At 41.5% G+C, this 17225-nt stretch overlaps 1 protein-coding gene across 1 annotated transcript in view; it reads right to left on the bottom strand.

Moving 5' to 3' along the window:
• CIT (citron rho-interacting serine/threonine kinase) overlaps positions 1–3641 on the bottom strand; it is a 147982-nt gene extending 144341 nt beyond the window's left edge. Inside the window, 2 exon segments of the mRNA XM_006192696.3 lie at positions 2524–2626; positions 3602–3641. Of these exon segments, the coding sequence (XP_006192758.2) occupies positions 2524–2619 (96 nt within the window). The 5' untranslated portion in view covers positions 2620–2626; positions 3602–3641.
• Between the last annotated feature and the right edge of the window lie 13584 nt (positions 3642–17225).

Genomic DNA, 17225 nt, shown 5'->3' with positions numbered 1-17225 from the left:
TTAGACTGAATAATGAAAGATCTCATAGAGCGGAGAGGTCTGTGGAAGGACTCTGAGGTGCCCAGCCAGCAGTCAGCTCCCAGATGTTCCAGTCCCAGACTAGCTCCCAACTCAACATGGTCCCCCACTGGCTGAAGCTGACATCACAGGGTGGAGCAGAAGAACCACCTAGTTAAATCCAGCCAACCCACAGAATCCTAAGAAACAAATCACTGTTGCTTCAAACTCTGTGAGTGGTTTGTTACACAGCACTGGACAACAGAAACAGACTGGCTACGTTTCAATCACCCGGAGACCCGGAGAACTTCACTAAAAAACAAACTAACAAAAAACGGATTCCCAGGTTCTATCCCCAACCTACTGAATTAGAATCTTCCAGTTTGTAGCTTGGAGTATATTTTTTAACAACTCCCCCAAGAGGGTCAAATCTCAGCCAGGTTTGTTAAGCCCTGGGTCACAAAAGGCCACCATACCTGTCACTTTATAGTTCTGTATTAACTAAGAAAGTAATAAAATTCATTCCTTCTGTTCTTTAATGAGTTTAGACTAAGCAGCAGTTCCCCAAAACAATATTGAGTCTTAAAGTTTTCAAGTCTGCCATGAAATGAGAAAAAATGAACGCTACATGATGGCTCTTTTACAAAGCTAAGTGTATTCAAATTGTAAAATGCTCCTTTATTTTCAAAAGATGTCCTTCCTTTCGTGGTGTTTCTTAAAATGCCTTTCCTTTATGAAATAAAAGGACCAGAAGATAATAGGTATTTCTTGTTTGTTTTTTTACATCCCTTACTTGGCAAAACACAAAAGCCGTCAAACCTAGGTCAGCCCAGCTAATTTGTAAAATTTTGCTGGCTCGAAAATCTAAAAGCCTGCCAACCACTGACCTAGAACTTGTTGGGAAGGACTGTTAAGTAGAAACGGAGACCTTGTCTAAAGTACTTACCTAAACAGAAAAAAAAAAACAAAAACAAAAACTACTCTCTATCCAAACCTCATTAAAACGGCACTGGATGGGGAAAGAGCAGTATCCTTACCTGTTTATAGTAGGCAAATGTCAGGTGTATGCTATGCTTGCAAATAATAGCTTTCCTAGGTGTGGGAAGGAACTCATTTAAAAAAAAAAAAGATCAATTGGGGATTTACCCACCATCTTTGCTGTTTTAATGATATTTAAATAGAAGATTCACTTAAACGCTGACATACGCTGGCAGTGTTGCCCCCCCCCCCCGTCCCCAGTTACACGCCCACAGATCAAAAATGGAGCATGACTTTGCCATTTACCAGCTGCGTGATTCTGGATCAGCCTTGGCCTCCCTCCACAGCTGCACATTATAAGCCCTTAATAAATTGTGTCATTAAGTTGGAAGAGTTTTGGAGTAAAACGATACAGAGGTTAAGAAGTGGCAGCACTCCAATCAGCTGAGGTCAAAAACAGACTATTCATTCGTGAAAAATATCTCAAGACTTAAAATGGTGACAGGGATGGTCCCACAGAACAACCTAAGCTATCAATCTGTCTCCATTCTGGTCTGTTTGAACATTTCTCAGTACCAGTACCTTGGGAAAAAATGTCATCAAGAACATATTAGTATTTATCATCAATCAGGTACCCTACAAAAATACCTTCTTTAAAATACTTTCTTAAATATAGTTACTGCTAAGTGAACATAAATTTATTATTACTATAACTAATACTATTTCTACGCTTAGTATTAATAGTAATTACCATTTATAAAGGGCTTCCCTAGAGCCATGCAAGGGATTAATACTTTACCTGGATTATCTCATTTAATCCTCACAACTCTGTAAATTAGGTGCTATAATCTATTATAAAGATTGGCAAATGGATTCAGAGAAGGCAACTGACTCATCCAAGGTAACACAGCTAACAAATGCTGGGGCCAGGATTCAAACCTAAATCTTCACAACTATCTATATTGTCCCTTTGACTTGTGAATACGTAAGTCAAACAAAGACTTCTACACCAGTAGTGTTCCATCGACATCAGAAACAAAAGAACTAGAAGTATACTTGAAAATAATCTCATAACATTAACTTTTAATACTTTGGGGGTGATGGAAATGTCCTATCTCTTGCGAGGAACATAGGCTTCACAGGCGTGATATTTATTAAAACTTTTTTCAAAAATCTAAAACACAAACAACCTTGAATGAAAACGAAACAGGATTACACCAACAGAAATCCTGGCCAAAAGAGTGTCTTTGTTCATTTGCTTTTCTATCTTTAATAAAAGGACAACCTTTAGTACAGAAGTGTAAAGTGTGTGAAATGATTAAAAAATAAAATAAAATAAAAATACCCTCTCCCTTCAAGGGCAAGTTGGGCTACCTACTCCTGTCTGCATAACAGCTCCTTGTTCCAATACTATCAGCACATATAAAACACCCAATGGGGTTTTTTTCCTAGGGTAGCCTCAGTCCTACAATAAAAGCAAAGGTGAATAACAAGGAGGTTCCAAGGAAACAAAAACAGGTGAGCAAAACTGGCAAGCGAGCTTGTTACCTGGAAGAAAAGATTCAGCCTGGAAGCCCGGCTGGCAATGGGTTCAGCAGCACCAGCGTCCAGCAGATTCCGTGCTCCATACTTGAACTTCAACATCTCCCCACTGGTGAGGAAGGGAGATAGGAAAAGGTCAAGGGCGTACTGCCCATCTGAGCAGGAAGGGCTTGAGAGACCCCCATCTTCCTCAAGATACCAGGGACAGAGAGGTGAAAATCTGCCACCACACAGGTCAGTCTGGCGATGGAGATTAAAAGTGAGATTTTTATTCTCTGTAACATGGGTAACACTGCAACACTTATGTGACATACTCACTTACACAGAAATTTATTATCTGCCCCCTACCCCGGCCTTAGAATGTAACCCCAACGAGGGCAGTAATTTTTATCTTCATGGAGTAGGGACAAATACAGCCTGGCACCCAGTTACTGAATGAATGGCTGAAAATAAGCAAATCACATAATTTAGGTATGCTGGACCGTGATAAGAGCTATGCGGTTCAAAACAAACAAAATTAACAAAATGAGGGCAATTGCGACATGGGTGTGTGTGTTATAAAAGTGCAGTCAGAGTAACTTCACTGAGAAGGTAACACGTGAATCAAAATCTGAAGGGAGTAAGCAGAAATATCCTGCTGATATCTGGGGAAAGAAAAGTATCCCAGGCGGAGGAAACAGCCAGAGCGAAGGTCTGAGGCAGGACCTGGCCTTCCCTAACAATAGCAGGGAAACCAGGGGGTCCGGAAAAGTGAAAAAGCCAGGAGGTGATGGATGGAAACGAAGAGTGTGAAGACACTAAAACACAGTCACACAGACTGGCCTTCAGTAGTAATGCTAACAGGAGGCAGGACAGAACAAACACAGGACCCCACTCCCAGCTTGGGAGGGGAATTCCTCCGGCCCCGGCACCGCCCCGCCGACCCTTCGGCTCCCCGGGAAAACCCCCGGCAGCCCTGTGGGCAGGACCGCCGCCCTCCCGACTCCGAGAGGGAAAGCCGGGACTGTTGTGGGTGCGGGAGGCCCTTCCCCTGGTCTTGCAGAATCGGGTGGGGAAGAATTGGACGTGGGGTAACCAGACTCACGCTCACAGGACCCCGCCAGTCTTCCCCTCTACTCCGCCCCACGCCTCCCGCCGCGGCGTTTGAACTCTGGGAACGTCGCGGGCGGGGCCCGCTAGATTGGACCAATCAGCGTGCCCGCTCCTATGATCGACAGCTGCATCCCAACCAGGCCCCGCCCAAGTCCTTAAAGAAACAGAGGAAGAGAAAGAGAGAGCCAATCAAATTGTTACTTCCTTTGACTCGTGACCAATGGGAAACGGGGAGGACAAACCCGGCAGGGCAGGTCTTGGAAGTTTGAAATTGGCGGTTAAGCAGAGGGATGCGGTGTTTGGGGACGCGTCTGTTTGTGTTAGGATCTCTGGGGAGGCTGCCGGGCCGGTGTCCCCTGCTCTCATGGCCACTTGAGAAGAGGAAGACAGCCAGGCTTCTCTGCCTGGTAGTCTCTTTCCTCAATCCTGGCTAAACTCGAAGGACTTGTTACTTTGGTAAATCAACTGGTTCTCTGCTCCAGCTGAGGCAGGCAATGTTCTGGGTGTGAACTTCCTTACAGCTGCCTCGTTGACTGCAACGAATGGGTGAAGGTATTGAGACTGTCTGCTAGGACATTTTAAAATAAAAACAAGAGACTTAAACAGTCAGTTCACTAAAGAGGAAATCCGAAAGGCCAACAAACATATGAAAAAGTACTCAATGTCATTCATAATCAAAAATTGAGAAAAATAAAGCCATAATAAGATACAGTAATATGCAAACATGCACCCAATTAGTGGGGGGAGGTCTCACAGTGAGTGAGTGCAAAGATATGCAGCTTCTCGAAATTATACACACCTGATGGGAGTATGAATTAGTACAGCCTCTTTGAAAAACAGTTTGCCACTATTTGTTAAAGTTGATGATATTCATATCCTGTGACTCACTTTTGGACACATAGTGTAGAGAAACTCCTCATTATGTACACCAGGAGATGTGTACAAGCATGCACAAATAGTACTGTACAACATCATGGCAAAAAAAAAAAAAAAAAGAAGCAACCCCAAAATCCATCGCAATAAAGACGGTAATTTTTATATTGCAGTGTTTTCCTACAGCAATGAAAAAATAAACTACAGCTAAACACAATGACATGAGTTTCAAAATAATGCTGAGTGAAGGAAGCAAGACAGCAAAGGATGTTTTCATTAATAAAACTTTCAAAAGCAGACAAAACAAAATACAGGTGATAAAGCCATAAAGAAAGAAAAAGTCAGGATAGTGGTTACCTGCGGTTGAGATGGTGGCCTTTCAGGGAGACAGAACGCTGCTAATGATCTAATTCTTTGCCTGGCTGATAATAGCATGGATTTTTGTTTTGTGTTAGTAAATTGTGTGTGTATATATGTATATATGTTCTATTTATGTATATATTTTTTAATTTGAAAAGAAAGCAGTCCTCTCTGTACTTTTCTAATCCCTGCATTAGACAGAACTGGAAATGTGTTAGTGCACACAGGCAGGCACACACACACACACATACACGATACACTTTTTTCCCCAAACATAACTTGCTCTTCATTCCTGGAAGGGGCTATTTATCAATAAAGCCCCTTCCCCCTTTTGTTTCATCAAGCACTTTTTTGAGGGGGTTGATATTTTGGGGGGGAGAAGGGAGGTCATTAGGTCTATTTATATATTATTAGTTTTTTTTTTTTAATTGGAAATACTGGGGATTGAACCCAGGACCTCATGCATGCTGAGCATGATCTCTACCACTTGAGCTATACCCTCCCCCTTATCAAGCACTTTATCTCATTTAATCTTTACCATAACCTGAGAGGGAGGGGCTATAATCCACATTTTACAGATGGGGAAACTGAGGCTGAGAGAGATAGAGTGACTAATTTTGAGTTATTCAGCTCCAGATGGGGAAGCTGGGTATGTAACTCCTGGACTGTTGGACTCCAAATCCTTTCCTCTCTACAAAACCTGCTTCTCAGAGGATGTTAGAAATTCTCCTATCCTCTGCTTTTGTCATGTCACAAGGGCTGATCCAGTCTAAAAAAATGTATGAAAATAAGAAATGCTTCTAGTGACATGAGAGAGTTAACCGAAGTTGGGGGACAACAAACTAAGGAGTGATGTAAAGTGGGTTGTAGCCGATGTTGACTTGATAGTAAGAATCTCAGAAAGGCACAAAGGTGGATCTGGTCTATGCTTCTGTTGATTTTTCTAGTCCAGCCAAACCTGTTACTTTCCAGGTATCAGAAATAGAAGCCTTTATCAGAATCTTGGGAGTGATTCATCCTAAATTAGAATACAATGTTAACAACACCATTCTGCATGGCCCTGAATCCTGCCTAGCTAGCCTGCTAATTTCCCATTAGAACAATTGCTGGCCTCTGCAAATCCTTTGTGAAACAGAACCGGAAATAAGCAACAAATAAAATGAGTGAAGAAACATAAAGCAAAAAACTGCATTAACTCAACCAATGTTCTTTCAGAAGTGGTAACTGCACGGAAGTGTATGAGGAAAGAGAATTGGGAGGGACCGGCAGTGGCAAGCCGGTACAAAAAACGATCAGGCGCTGCCAAATAGCGTTAACTGTGGTTAAACCTAGACTGACAGGAAAGCTGAGACCTTCTGTTTGTTCTTGCACAAAATGAAACAATTACCAGTTCTATGCAGAACATGAATCCATGATGATTATTGGGATGGAGAATCTGGAAGAACACCATCATAACTGAGTCATAATGAAGGACATTATGATGCTCTTGCATTCAATCATTCATTTGTTTTAAAAAAATAAAAACATTTATTATGCCAAGCACTGAAGGTACCAAAATGAAAAAGACACCCTCCTTGTCTGTTTTCTAAAAGCCAAGTAGGGTGGGGAGACCAGGTGTCGGCAAACGATTGTGAAACACCATGGTAAGTTCCTGTAGCCTCGGAGACAACAGAGGGCTGTGGCAACCAAGGGAGGGGAAGGCAGGTGGGATGTCACAGCAAATACCCAAAACATGAAGACATGTGATCGCCCTCAGAGCATTCACCTGGGAGACCACACAAGCAGAGATACTCCAAGGCACCTTCAAGAGATAAGAGGAGTGATTGCAAGACTCAAGCTAGACTTACTGGAACACCAGGAGTTGTACATACCATCCCCCTGAAGGAGACAAAAAGTATCTGAGAAGATAACCCCGTTCCAGATATAGAGACAAGGCTATTCTGGTCCCTTTGGCAAGAAAGAGTTTCTCAAGCTATTTTGACTGTGGGTAAGTTCTAAGTAAGGCTTCTAGAAATCACCACTGAGTGCTTTCTAAGAGTAAGTCATATCCCAGGTATTACCTGTTTCCCAGAGATGTGCCTCCCACTGGTATGAGAGGTACATTCAGGTCACATACAAATGTCATTTATTTTATAAATTATGCATATTACTGTATGTTAGGAAAAAGTATAGCCAGTCCATCAAGCCAGGTGTTGTAGGATGTTTAGCAATATCTTGGCTTCCACCCACGAGATGCCCCCCCCACTAGCATACACTCTCAGTGGTGACAACCAAAAAATGTCTCCAGACATTGCCAAATGTCCACTCAGGGTGAGGGGGCGGGCAAAAATCACCCTGAATTGAGAACAACCTGTTATAACAGCCTGATGGGAAAATTTCCAATGACCACATTAAACATACCTGATTTAAACCAACAGAGCTCCCAAACAAATCAAAATACACTTCAAATGTTTTGAAAATTTTAACTGATTGTTAGAAATTTCATTCTGACACCATTACTTCCCAAATGTTTTCTCCAAGTTTGAATAAATAAGTTCCCATCCGCACTGGTTTGTTTTTTTTTTAAATCCTTCTTTGGCCTTAGACAAAGCTTCTAACAAGGAAGAATAAGTTTTCAAAATTCAATTAAATGGCAATTAGCCTTCCTGCCATTTAATCCTAGACATTTTTCTACATTGCTAGGGCATATCAGTTAATTGTGTTTCTTCAGAAATGTTATAAACTGTAAAACATACCTCTAATCCTTCAGCCCACTGATTTCAGGAGGGTTTCATAACCTTCAAGCCATTTATAATACAAGAAATTCAGGCACCTGATTCACAATCACTGTTTTCTAAGGACAACTGGGGGAAAAAAAAGTCATCAAATTCCTACAGTGTTCAAGAGAAATTAGAAGTCACAGAAAACAATTGAAAAAGACATATCTGATAAATGACTATTATTCAAAACTCTTAAAACTCAACAATAAGAAAACAAACAACTCAATTTAAAAATGGGGCAAAGATATTAACAGCCACCTCATCAAAGAAGATATACAGATGGCAAATAAGTTTATGAAAAGATGCTCCACAGGGAAATGCAAATTAAAGAAACAATAGTGAGATGTCACTACACACCTATTAGAATGGCCAAAATCCCAAACACAGACAACACCAAATGCTGAGGTGAGGATGGGAAGCAACTGGAACGCTCCATCATTGCTGATGGGAATGCAAAATGGTACAGCCTCTTTGGAAGACAGTTTGGCAGTTTCTTATAAAACCAAACACATACTGTATGATCCAGCAACCACACTCCTTGGGATTTACCCAAAGGAGTTGAACAGTTACATCCATACAAAAACCTGCACATGGATGTTTGTAGCAGCTTCATTCAGAATTGCCAAAACTCTGAAGCAACCAAAATGACCTTCAGTAGGTAAATGGATATAAACTGTGGTACAGTCCAGACGATGGAACATTATTCAGCACTAAAAAGAAATGAGCTATCAAGCCATGAGAAGCCATGGAGGAAACGTCAATGCACATTACTAAGTGAGAGAAGCCAATCCAAAAAGGTCACATACTATGTGATTCCAACTACATGGTATTCTCGATAAGGCAAAACTACAGAGACAGTAAAAAAAAGATCGTGGTTGCCAGGGGTCACGGGGAGGGAGGGAGAGATGAATGGGTGGAGCACAGAGGATTTTTAAGGCAGTGAAGTTACTCTGGATGATACTGTGATGATGGATTCATGTCATTATACATTTGTCCAACCCCAAAGAATGTACACCACCAAGAGAGAACCCTAATGTAAACTAGGGACTTTGGGCGTTAATGGTGTATCAATTTAGGTTCATCCGTTCTGTCAGATGTCCCGCTCTGGTGGGAGATGATGATGGGGGAGGCCGTGCACGTGTGGGGCAGGGGATACATGGGAAATTTCTCTCCTTTCCTCTCAGCTTTGATGTAACCATAAAACTGCTCAAAACAAAGCCTTTAAAAAAAATTCCCTGCAGTGGCCCAGTTCCCTTCCCCCTGGATACTTAACATGTTTACTACTGACATTGGACTAGGAAGACACACATATTCAAAACAGACCAGATGAATGTCAATCTTTCAAAATCAAGACAAACATATACTTATTACAAACTGTATCTCACGCCTTGACTGAGCTCCAAGGAGGCAAATCAGTACTTCGTTCTGGAAATATGACTAAGTATGTTCCACATCGTTCATTCGGGTCTATCTTAGGTTTCCATGTAATAATAACCTTATTTTTAATTTGACTGTCTACTCTTTTTGTCAACCTAATATTTATTTTTTTAAATCCCTCTCCTCCGCAGACCTCTCCTGCACATCTCCAGCTGCGTGAGGGAAGGACCGGGCCCACCTTACTCTCAGCAACAACCTTCGGCATCCTGCACGGTACCTGGCCATTGGAAGGCCCTTGAGAAATTTATATTCTCCAAATTAACGTGTGGATAAGTGAACAAATACATCTATGTATTCAGTAAAGTGCTAGCTCTAAAGTTCAGGTAAAAAGAACACTCCAATTTAAGTTTTACCCGTAAAAATTTTAACTTGTTTTGGGGGCAGAGGAGGTAATTAAATTTATTTATTTACGTATTTATTTATCTACTTTCATTTTTTTTTTGAATGGAAGTACTGGGGATTGAACCTAGGACCTCCTGCATGCTAAGCATGTGCTCTACCACTGTGCTATACCCTTCCCTCCAAATATTATGACTGTTTATTGATTTGAATCAGGACATGAAACGAATATCTACAAAATATCCAAAAGCCATTTCAGAAACAATAGAAAATACAGGGATTACAATCATTTGACTTATATGTCAATTATGCCTTCATGAAGTTGGAGGAGCAGTGGTTCGATTATTTCTTTAGTAGGAGGAGTAGAAAGACCTTATTCTTTCACTCACTCAACAAATGTTTATTGAGTGCTTATTATTTGTGGTACTATTTTAGGTGTTGGGGAGAATATAGCAGTAGATAAACTGTACAAAAATCCTTGACCCCGTGGACTTCATGTCCTGCTGGGTGGAGACAGACAATAAACTAGATAAATAAGTAAAAAGTGCTATGGAGAAAAAATGGCCCAGAAAAGGGGCCCACAGAGTGCAGGGAAGAGTTGTAATCTTAAATAAAGTGTTCAGAAACCAGTTCCTTGAGAGGGTAACAATGCAATAAAGACTCCAAGTTTGGGAGAAAGTCACGCTGGGGTAAGTGCATTCCACGCAGCAGGAACAGCAAGGACAAAGGCCCTGGGGTGGGAGGGAGACGGAAGCACTGGAGAAACAGTAAGGAGACCAATGTATGAGTTTTCTGTTGCTGCTGTGACAAATGACCACAAATTCAGTGGCTTAAAACACCACGAACTTATTCTCCTACAGTTCTGGAGGTCGGAAGAATGACAAAGGTCTCACTGTATTAAGATCAAGGTGTTGGCAGGTGTGGCTCTTTTTGGAGCCTGCATTGGAGAATCCTTGTCCTTGCCTTTTTCTGATTTTAGAAGCCACCTCTTTTCTTTGGTCCATGGCTCTTTTCTCCATCTTCAAAGCCAGCATAGCGTAGATGTAGCATGTTCTGTTCATTCATTCTGTCTCTCTCCTTTATTAGTCATAATTCCTCCTCTCTCTGACCCTCCTGCTTTCCTCTTACAAGGACCCTTGTACTTACATTGGGTCCATTTGGATAACCCTCTCCAATTCAACTCAAAATCATTAATTTAATCAAGTCTGCAAAGTCCCTTTGGCCATGTAAGTTCACGTCCACAGGTTGTGAAGATTAAGATATGGACATCTTTGGGGGAGGGGACCACTGCTGGTCCTACCACAACCAACAAGGTTGAAGGAGAATTCGTGCGGGCAAGGAGAGTAGGTGATGAGGTCAAAGATGCTCCTTTTGAATAACGAAGAGCTTATTCACTAAAAAGAATTGATTTACAATTTCATTCTTTAAAATGAAATGTGTTGGCTTTTTCCACAATGAATAATATTGGGTTGCACTCTTCTACTCCTTCTGCTGTCAGAGCACTTTTGTAATGTTCTCTTCATTGCTGAACTTCTATTAAAGCACTTGGGGAGACTGCAATATAAATTATTTTAGCTCTCCACGTGTGGGTGCTGAAGGATGCTGTCCAATCCCAAAGAGAAAACCCAGCCGGAGAACTTTGGAAAGAAAGGAAACACAAAACATGGGTTGGGTAGAAGAGGGTGTATTCTGTTGTTTGTTAGTATCACTTTTCAGAAAAGCCAAGATCTCTGTTTGCGGGCTTGTATCTTTTGGGGAAGGTACTGTCCAGCCTTGAATAGCTCTTTTTTCCCCCTTATTTTTAATTGCGGTAAAACACACAGAACATAAAATTTACCATCTTAACCATTCTTAAATGTACAATTCAATGGCATTAAATATATTCATTTTACACCGTGCAGCCATCACCACCATCCATCTACAAAGCTCTTTTTGTCTTGCAAAACTGAAACTCTGTACCCATTACACAGTAACTCCCCATTCCCTACTCCTCTGAGCCCCTGGTAACCTCTGTTCTTTCTGTCTTTATGAATTTGCCTATTCTAGGTACCTCATATAAGTGGAATTATGCAGTATTTATCCTTCTGTGTCTGGTTTATTTCTCTTAGCGTAATGACTTCAAGGTTCATCCATGTTGCAGCAAGTGTCAGCACTTCATTCCTCTTTATGGCTAAATAATATTCCATTGTATGGATATACTACATTTTGTTTATCCATTCATCTGTTCATAGACCCTTGGGTTGTTTCCACCTTTTGGCTAATACGAATTATGCTGCTTTGAACATTGGCATACACATATCTTTTTGAGTTCCTGCTTTCAATTCCTTTGGGTATATACCTAGGAGTGGAATTGTTGGATCATACAGTAATTCTACCTTGCACTTTTTGAAAAAGTGACAAGCTGTTTTCCACAGCGGTTAGACCATTTTACACTCCCATCAGCAACACATCAGGGCTCTCATTTCTCTACATCTTCATCAACACTTATTTTCTGTGCTTTTGTTTTTTAATAATAGCCACCCCCTAATAGGTATGAAGTGGTATCTCATTGTGCCTATTTATATTTACTTTCTTTGTTTAGCAATAGAAAATTTTCATATGAAATACAAGCATTTCTCCAGATCACATTTATTCCACACTGTCTAGTGAATACCTGTACTTCACCTCCAGTAACCTTTAGGCTCTCGCCTTGGAGATTACCTACATCCATCAGTGGCTTCCTTATCTTTAAAGCACCTAAGGCATCATGGCTTGCTCTATTTGCCACCGAAGCAGATACGCCATCTAGTGATCCACTGTAGCAATTGCAGGTGCCCCCATTTTCACTCTTGTCTGTTTTAACACGACTCCCTGATTATACTTTACATAACTGGTGAAGCCTGTCTGGTATTACCATGAGAGGCAAAATCCAAATCTGATTCATAAAAGGATGCTTTTACAAAAATTATATAGATGTGCTTTCTCTCCAAATGACAGTGCCTTCTCCAGTGTCCTCTGAATTGCACCCCTTCCTAAAATAGGAACAATGCAAATGCAGCTGACATTTTAAATGCAACTGGTTTGTTGAACAATCTGTCCAGATAACAACTTTTTTTTTCCAGTCTCCTCCAATCATTTTCTATTGAACCTCTGTTTTCCACCCTTTAAAGACATTCCAAGCAACCCCATAATTTTCAGGTTTCTTCAAGTTTTCAGTCTCCGATATTTCGCCTCCCTCCTTCCTCCTGGAGTTGGGGGTGGGGCAGTGGTCTGCTCTTTATGCTGTTCCCTCCCCTCCTTCTTCCTCTAAAACTCCTCTAATGTTTGGAGCAAAGATTAGAAATTAGGGGGAAGGGCCCACCCTCCACGATGTTGTGACATAGGAAATGGGTCCCCACTCAGACCTTTCCAACTGCTCCTGCCCCCCAGCTCACACTCTGAGCTAAGTTCCAAGGTGTCTCCTTACTCCACTTGTGCCCCACCCAACATCAAGAGTTCAGGCTGCTTCGCCTTGACCCTCTCCCTGCCTCTCTGCCTTCACACTCAAGCCATCTCACTCCCACTTTTCTGCCTCCTTTAAAGATAACAAGAATAAGAAAAATAAATAAATATCACTCTTAGAAAAGGAGATTATGTTATAGTTTGACATCACTCTAAGCCCAAAGAAATCCAAGAGGCTTAACAAGAAACTATTAGAGCCAACACCAATTCCAAAAGAATGCCCAATATAAGATGAATATTCCAAACAATCAATAGCATTCCATTATACCAGCAGCAACCATTGAGCTAATGTTAAGAAGAGTCTATTCCAGTAACAACAAAATACCAAGTTCCTAGAAATAAACTCAACAAGAAAAGAGCAGGCAGGGGGGTGAGGGGAGGGGCACGTATAGTTCAGTGGTAGAGCACATGCTTAGCATGCAAGAAGTCCTAGGTTCAATCCCCAGTACCGCCATGAAAAAAAGAATTAAATCAATACACCTAATTACCTCCTCCCCAACTAGAAAAGAAAAAAAAAAAAAGAAAAGAAAGACTACACAAAGAAAAGAAATTTGAGTAAGAAAATAAAGAGGCGTGGCTTGTTCCTAAATAGGAACCATCAACTTTGTAAGAATTCCTTTTCTTCCCAAATTAACATAAAAATAAAACACAGAATAAACAAATTGCAGTCTATCCATACTGTAGAATCCTTCTCAGCAATAGGAATGAATTATCGATCTACCCAACAACATGGATAAACCCCAAAATCATGATGCTGAGCGAAGGAACCCAGACACAAAAGAGGGCATACTGTATGATGGCATTTACATGAAATTTTAAACAGGGAAAAAATTGATAGCAGATGGAACTGCGAGTGGTGGTGAGGATGAACTGCAAAAGAGCACAAGGGACCTTTCGAAGGCTGAGAATGTTCAATATCTTGATTGCCCTGATGGTTACATGGTGTATACATTTGTCAAAACTCATCTAAATGTATCGCTAAAATAATGCACTTATTATATAAAAATATACCCCAAAAGTTGAAAAGATAAAATGCAATTCCAATTGAAATGCAATTCCAAAACACTCAACCTTAGGGTTTAGGAGAAGGGTGTGGCAGAGACTTAAGACGCTGAAAATAAAATTCTTTGGGAAGAATAAATGCAAGAGGCCAGCTAAGAAAAGAGCAAGGGCTGAGGGAGACCATCAGGAAGTCCACCGCCCAAATAGGTGACCATGCTGGTCACCCTGGGAACAAGATGCCTCCAGCTGCTCCCTTCCTCCCTCCATCACTAAGAAAGTTTCCCCTACGGGAAGGAGGAGGAACAATCTCAGATCTTGTCTTGTCTCCATTCCGCTATTCAGCCTTGGGTAGGGGTCAAGGGCTGGAGTGAGGCTGCAGACAGCAAAGGAGTTTGGTTCCTTCTTACAGAAGAGGAGGACCCCAATAGTTTTATTCTCTCTTTGGAATGTGGGGTCCATGAACCTTTTTTTGGTTCTCAGCTTCGAGCTCCAGCTGCCTCTTGCAGAGTTACTCTATTACAAAAGGCCAGCAAAAGGTTCAAATTCCTTTAGGGTGCTCTCTTTTTCATGGAGGGGCTCTGAGAATATATTATCTCATGGCATAGAAACAAGGGCCACCTGTAAACCGAAATAAATTCTAGGGTTTTGGGAGAGGAAATGTGCGAACATCAGATGGTAGATTCCGGGAGAGAGGAGGACAGGATGAATTGATTTTGCAAACTCCCACAGTTTGCTGATATTTAGAATGAGACACTTAAGAAGGGAGAAGAACGGATTGATGCACCGACACACTGGGTGTTCGCTGCAGACAAAAGTGTGACAGCGCCTTAACGTGACCAAGTTTTCCTGGGCATAAAGATTTCCCACGACCATTAAGGCGTTTCTCTTTCAATTGGTGTGCTTGGTGGTATATTTTTAGGATTGAAATTTCTCGTTAAGGGGCGATGTGCTTTGAAGATGATCACTCTGTCCAGCCCGTGTTCTCCCTGCTCCCCATTAGCAGGGCTTGAAAAGCAGACTTTGAAAATAAAGGCTTTGTGCCTTCAGGAGCACGACTCCCAGCTCACTTTCCCTTGCCAAGTGAAAACCGCTGCCAGCACTAACAAGGGAATATGCCCGAGATCCTCTACCGGTTTTTCACTCTGTGTAGCTAAGAGCCTGCAAGGAGTAAGAAATCATTAAGATTTGAAATTTATTGGAAATACTCATGGCAGCTAATCAATGACAGAAATTGGGACCTATCTCTCCATGATAACTGATGGAGATAGGGATTTTTTTTGGTTTGTTTTCCGAGCCACTGGAGTGTCTCTCTATTCATTGCCAGTCAATAAAATGAGAATAATTGTGGCTGGTCCTTTCCTCACCTGCTGCAAATTACGTGGAACAAATCATTCAGGTCTGCCTGAATTAGTGCTGCATAACAATATTGCCACCAAAGCATAGCAGCATAAAAAAACGAAAGTTTCTTATCTGATGGTTTATGAGTCAGGAGTCCAGGCATACTGAGCCAGACCCTCTGCAAAGCCACAATCAAGGTTTCGGCTGGGGCAGTGGTCTCATATTAAAGTTTGACTGGTGAAGGGTTTGCTTTGAAGGGCATGTGGTTGGCGGCAGTATTCAGCTATAATTTCATCCTGGCTGTTGGTGAAGGTCACCTTTAGTTCCTTGTCATGTGGCCCTGTTCAGAGATAAGCTCACAAGACAGCATCTTGCTTCCTCAAAGTGAGGAGGAGAGAGAGTCTTGCAGACAGACAGACATCACAATCGTATGTAACTTAATCACAGGTGTGTCAGCCCATCCCTTTGGCCATATTCAAGTCACAGGTTCTGTCCACACTCAAGGAGAGGGGACCACACCAGGACCTGAACACTAGGAAGTCGAGGTCACGGGAGTCACCTTAGAGTCTGTCCTCCACGTTGTCCAAACTGGCCACCAACATCACCTAAGTTTGAATGGGGATGACTTGGTTTAAATGGGGGTGGCTCCATCCCCATGACTGATGAATGGACCCTCCTCTGCAGCAACTCCTTTAACTCAAGAATAGCATTCACCACACAGGTGAGGGCAATCTCCAGTGATCCCCTCATCTTCTTACCCGTCCCTTGTCTACCTCCCCTCCAAATACTGAGAATCCACACTGCTACTCATCTCCTTGAGTGCACGGCTTGGATACCTCCCAGTGGTGACACACTTGTCTCTGAGAATGTAACTGCATACATCGGGGGCTCCACCATCACCTCTCTTATCCACGTGGTTTCTCAGTGCCTCCACTAGGCAATGCACAGTGTTGGCCATGAAAATGATGATGCAAAGACTAAGGAGGCATGATGTCAAGACGTTTACAATCCAGATGAAAACTGCTCTACAGGCTTACCTAAGAGAGGGCAAGAGACCATAAGCCCACAGGGCACAGTGGACAGCTGTCATCCACTGTGTTTGAATTTTTAAATAACAAGCAAGTGGTTTTTGTATATCAACAGCAAAAAAAATTTTATAAGTTGCAACTCAGTGCATAGCTAGGAGTTGAGAGTAAACATCTCTTATTCTACCTCTGGAAACAGAATCCCAAGTGGCCTTTGTGAAATCTCCCTCCCTCACACATCTTCTCAACCAGAAGCTGCAGACAAGAATAATCCAACCCTCCCTCCAGAGGTGGGTCAGTATCTGGCATCAGCCAATTAGATTGTCCCAAACCCTAACCCCTACAGTGATTAGTAGGGGCAACCCAACCAAAGCCAAATAGACAGAAGGAGAGGTTTATTTTGGTCTCTGGGGGAAGAAAATGTCCTGTCTCTTGAAGTTTCCAGGAGTCTCTTCCCTTGTACCAGTGTTATCCAATAAAAATACCATGTGAGGTTTATATACAATTTTCAATGTCCTAGTGGCCACATTTCAAAAAGTAAAAAAAAAAGGGGGGGGGAATTAATTTTAATAATACATTTCCATTTAACCCAACATATCAAAACTATTATCATTTCTTTTATATATATTTTTATTGAAGTATAGTCAGTTTACAATGTTGTGTCAATTTCTAGTGTATAGCATGATGCTTCAGTCATACATGAACACACATATATTCATTTTCATATTCTTTTTCCGCACAAGTTATTACAAGATATTGAATATAGTTCCCTGTGCTATACAATATGAACTCGTTGTTTGTCTATTTTATATATATTAGTTAGTATCTGCAAATCTTGAACTCCCAATTTATCCCTTCCCACCCCCTTCCACCCTGGTAACCCTAAGTTTGTCTTCTATGTCTGTGAGTCTGTTTCTGTTTTGTAAATAAGTTTGTCTTTTTTTCAAGATTCCACATATAATTGATATCATATGCTATTTTTCTAGTATGATCATTTTATTTT

This window comes from Camelus ferus, chromosome 32 (genome assembly GCF_009834535.1).
Source record: "Camelus ferus isolate YT-003-E chromosome 32, BCGSAC_Cfer_1.0, whole genome shotgun sequence".
In the NCBI taxonomy this organism is placed as follows: Eukaryota; Metazoa; Chordata; class Mammalia; order Artiodactyla; family Camelidae; genus Camelus; species Camelus ferus.
Note: the sequence above shows the minus strand (reverse complement) of the source record. Positions and strands in the feature narration are given on the sequence as shown.